Here is a 4,966-nt window from a genome sequence, read left to right on the forward strand (position 1 = left end):
AAAAAAGAGAGAATTATTCTCTACTTTCTGTTTCCCTAGAGTTTATACCTTGATTGGTACAGATGGCACATCAAAAACATAAACTTGCCTTGCACACTTGATAGATGATTGTGTGGCTTCCAAAAAATGGTGATTAGTGAAGCTTCAGCACATCAGTTTTCCTATCTACATTGTCATCCTCTTTGTGGATATAAAATAATCACTACAAAAACAGTAATAGCTCTTTTTTGTATCATATCATGAAATAATAAGCTCTAAAATTTTATTTAATAATGTCTACACTGTTTAGCTATTCAAAGATATGACAAAAATTCATGGGTATTAGAAAAAAAAGGAAATGAGGCGCAGAGAAGTGGTAAGTTTTATTCTTGAGTTGATGCATATCTTGGAATCATATTCCAGGTTTCACTGGCTTTTGACTTTTATTTTTATCAATACACTCACCATTTCCATGAAAGTCTTTATTTAAATCAAACAAAGGGAAAGAAAAGTTTTCTCAAGTTTCAGACATCCCATGGATGGCACACCAATTGGGAAAATGATTGATATTCTCCCTTTTTCTCATAACCAGTGTGAGCATAAGACTTGGAAAGAATCACACTCACATATGCAAATGGTATGAGATTAATCGTATGGAACTGAAATATTGATTCCCTAACAAACATCCCAGTGCATTATATCCACCTCTGAAGCCTAATGGAATTATTATTCTCTACAAAAGATGATATTTTATGGTCAATAAAGATACAAGTATTGCCATCATATATGTTTCAGAAATACTTTATCAGTATATATGAACGGTAATAGGTAAGAGGTTATATTTGATTGGGATGGATGTTTATTGAGCAAAAAATGTAGATGATTCTTCTAGTACTTTTCAGGGGAGCTAGACATTGTTACAGTTTAGATTATATAGAAGAGTACTGATATGCATATAATATTAATTAAGTATTAAGATATTCTCACTGAGATTAGGGCAGCAGATCTTTTGGGGAATAAAGACTATGATCAAGTGTAAAGGAGAATGGGATCATGTGGAGATATTAATCTCAAATTTCACAGGGGGCAAATTGTACCCCTCTAAAATATCAGTTATAAAGAATATATTACTATTTATTTAACTGTATTATTAACTGCATTTAAATATAATGCTCATGGCTCATTTTCTAAATGCTGGGAAAACATCAAAATATTCTCAACCTTAGTACAGAAAAAGACCACCAAGAACTTCATGTGTAGATAATATGAAAAAATTATACTGGCTAATATTCCAGAGTTTTCAGATATTAAAATAGTTATGAGGATACATATTCATAAATGGGACTGAATACTGGCACTGTATGCAATTTAAAAATTTTAAAAAGTTGCTAATGCTACAGTTAGAAAATTACTGTCTCCATTTCACAGATGACTATACTGTGGTCATGTATTTTCATTATGTTTATATGTTTCTTTCTTTGTATTTTCCCCAATGAAACTGTACTGGGAGTTGTCCAGATAATAAACAAAAGTTATCTTCACAAATCTTAGGCAAGAAATTACAACCTATGTATGAGGAAATATTGCTGTGAATATTTATTAAATTGTATTAGTCTCAGGCTCACACTTAAGCAAAGAGTTTTTCCCTGGTACTAAGGTGTTTAACCATATGTAAAAGACTTTAAAATTAGCAAAACAGAATAAGCAATCTTAGTTCCCTCACTGTAGAATACAGAAATGCCTTCCTGCATATTGCCTAATTATTAATGTGAAGTGTACACCAACACCACATCTGTGGCCAGTGATGGTATTGGTTATGTGCATCTAACTAAAATGTGCTTATTGAAAGGTGAAGTCCACCAAAGGTAAGAATAGAAGTTAAATATTAAACAACTTTAAAAACACAAAAAAATACATATTTGGTTGAACACTTTCTCTACATAGAAGAGTCATCAGAAAAGATAGGAAAATACAAAAAGCCCTGGAAGACAAGTGACACATAAAAATGTTTTCCAAACATAAGTTGTCAACTTTAGAGTTCAGATAAGGCATTCCTACCTCTCCTAATCATCATACAGTGTATAATATATCCACTTCCAAGCAATTTGGATAACTGACTACCTGGTGTTTGTTTCTTTTCTCCAACACTCCTTTCTTTTGCAAAAGGTGCCCAAGAAGTCTAGAGGAACAAAATCTAACACACATCTCACAATTTCATCTCTTGGGGCTCTCAGAGAATCCAGAACTGCAGAACATCCTCTTTGGACTCTTCCTGTCCATGTACCTAGTGGCTGTGCTTGGGAACCTGCTCATCATCCTGGCTGTGATCTCTGACTCCCACCTCCACACCCCCATGTACTTCTTCCTCTCCAACCTGTCTTTGGCTGACATTGGTTTCATCTCCACAACAGTCCCAAAAATGATTGTGGACATCTCATTACAGAGTAAGGTAATCTCCTATAAAGGTTGCTTAATACAGATGTCTCTTTTTCTAATTTTTGGGTGTATGGACGACATGCTTTTGACTGTGATGGCTTATGACCGGTTTGTGGCCATCTGTCACCCCCTGCAATACCATGTCATCATGAACCCTCGCCTCTGTGTCTTCTTAGTCATGGTGTCTCTTTGCTTTAGTCTTTTAGAATCCCTACTGCACAATTTGATTGCCTTACATTTTACCTTTTTTGAGGATGTGAACATTTCTAATTTCTTCTGTGAACCTTCTCAACTTTTGCATCTCATCTGTTTTGATAACTTTACCAAAAATATAGTCACATATTTAGTAGGTGTTATTTATGGGTTTCTTCCCCTTTTAGGGATCTTTTTCTCCTACTATAAAATAGTTTCCTCCATTCTGAGAATCCCATCCTCAAGTGGGAAGCATAAAGCCTTCTCCACCTGTGGGTCTCACCTCTCAGTGGTCTGCTTATTTTATGGAACAGCCATTGGCATTTACCTGACATATTCTATGTCACATTCTCCTAAAAAGATGTCAGCAGCCCAAGTGATGTACACCGTGGTGATCCCAATGCTCAATCCCTTCATCTACAGCCTGAGGAACAAGGACATGAAACATGCCCTGCGAAGGCTGCAGAGCAGAGCAATGTAGTCTTAATGTCTCTTCCCTCCAATTTATATCTTGGGTTGGAAAACCCAATCATCTAGACATGCAAATAATCAGACCATCTAGACCAGCAAATTATGCTTCTTTGCTATATTGTAGCTTTATGACTTTTTATTCAATGTTTTATAGTTAAATATTGATTCCTTTGGTCCATTTTTAAATTGCACAAATATTCTTGAATCTGTTTTTGTTGTTGTTTTGTTTTGTTTTGTTTTTTGAGACAGGGTCTTGCTATGTAGTTGAGACTGACCTGGAACTCACTGTGTAGCCCAGGCTGGTCTTGAACTTGTAGCGATCTTCCTGCCTCAGCTTCCCGAGTGCTGGGATTGCAGGTGTGCACCACCATGCCCGGCTTGAATTTGTTTTTAATCATAAATATCATGACTAAAATATTATAAACAGGAAACTTCTATAGTTTCGGAGAAATGACTTTGGCCTCCCGGTGAAATTTTCATAGCTCTTTATAATTAAAATTTGCATCTGTTTTCAAAGTTCAAGCTTATTTTATTTAAAAATTGCACTAGTGATATCTATTTAGGTTGGTTATATCCATAAACCATATCACTGATGCCTAAGTTTGGCTTTTATTGGAATCACCCAGGAAGGATAAAAATATGGACAGCTTGGTATGCTCAGGAGAGATTCTGCTTTCTATGCATCAAACTATGAGAGATTTAAAAACTTTAGAGTGGGTTCAGATTCTGGCCCTTAAAGGGATCAAATTCAAAAGAGCAAGTCAAAAATGAATTTATTGTAGTGGATGAGTTGGTTTGATTCAAATGTCATGTCCAAGTGCATTGTTCCTCAACATCGTGTCCCTTGTTCTTATTATATATGTTTTTTTATGTTATTATTTTCCTGTTCCATAGATTACTTATATATTGCAAATATTTATGTGAAATCTTTCCATAGATACATTTTAAAGTTGTGTGGGGTCTCTGTATAACACTGCTCTGTGTTCTTCCTGGTTCTGTTGTTGAACACTTTCACTCATGGTCACTAAATTTTACCACATTGAAAATTCTCTACATTTTATTAATTTCATACCCATGAGTGCTCTGTGTTTTAGAAGATCCCTTCCCATTAATATCTCCGTGATCCTACAATACCCTCTCTGTATTTCTCCAGAGGTTAAACAGTTGGGCACATTCAAATTTCTCCATTACATTAACCAGACTTGTTTGCATTTCTGGAACATTAAGTAATGAACCATACCATGGTGACAAAAAGGAATATTGTCAACTGTCTGTAACTGAAATATTTAAAAATATGCTTAAGAAATAAAATTACTTTTCAATGTATATGTGTGTTTAGATGTCTAACTGAGGAGTCAGTGTTGTTCTTGTTTCCAGTTAATGTATGGCTCTACTATTGTGTGAGGATTACTGTCAACATTTGATAGTACATTAGATGAACTTTAGTTTCTTTAAAATTATTTTCAGGTTTCAATTGTCTCTGTGACCAGCCACAATGAGCTATGTTTTTATATTTAATTGATAGCCAATGACTTTATAAGTAGAAAATTATGTTTCATGTCAGACTCTATTCAATGGTAATATTTTTTCTTTTATTCATTTATTTAAATTTTTATTATTGTATGTTTATAACACCAATAGTTACATCTGTATTGGATAATTGGTAAAAGTATATAACATATTTTGATTATTTTCAATTTTTTTACAGACCTCTCCATTCTTCTGCCTCTTCTGTCTTCTAGTCACTCTTCCCCATCTCCAAAAATCCTGCCTTCCAATTTTCTATCATTTCCCCTTCATTCTGCTATTGATATTTCTATTTTAACTTTCTTATATAGGGGGCACTATATGATATTTGATTTTCTGTAGGACACATTTTCTACTTGAT

General features: G+C 34.3%; 1 protein-coding gene across 1 annotated transcript; it reads left to right on the forward strand.

Moving 5' to 3' along the window:
- The first annotated feature begins 2,113 nt into the window (after nucleotides 1-2,113).
- On the forward strand, nucleotides 2,114-3,088 carry LOC104869785 (olfactory receptor 7E24). Its single transcript, XM_019209218.1, has one exon. It carries the CDS (start codon nucleotides 2,258-2,260, stop codon nucleotides 3,086-3,088), a length of 831 nt encoding a protein of 276 aa, XP_019064763.1. The 5' UTR covers nucleotides 2,114-2,257.
- Nucleotides 3,089-4,966: the final 1,878 nt, after the last annotated feature.

The sequence above is a fragment of the Fukomys damarensis genome, unplaced genomic scaffold, assembly GCF_012274545.1.
Source record: "Fukomys damarensis isolate Sample0158 unplaced genomic scaffold, DMR_v1.0_HiC HiC_scaffold_30, whole genome shotgun sequence".
Taxonomy (NCBI): Eukaryota; Metazoa; Chordata; class Mammalia; order Rodentia; family Bathyergidae; genus Fukomys; species Fukomys damarensis.

What these genes read in the sequence shown, in the direction of transcription:
- LOC104869785 (XM_019209218.1), top strand. Translation starts at nt 2,258, where the DNA reads ATGTACCTAGTGGCTGTGCTTGGGAACCTGCTCATCATCCTGGCTGTG.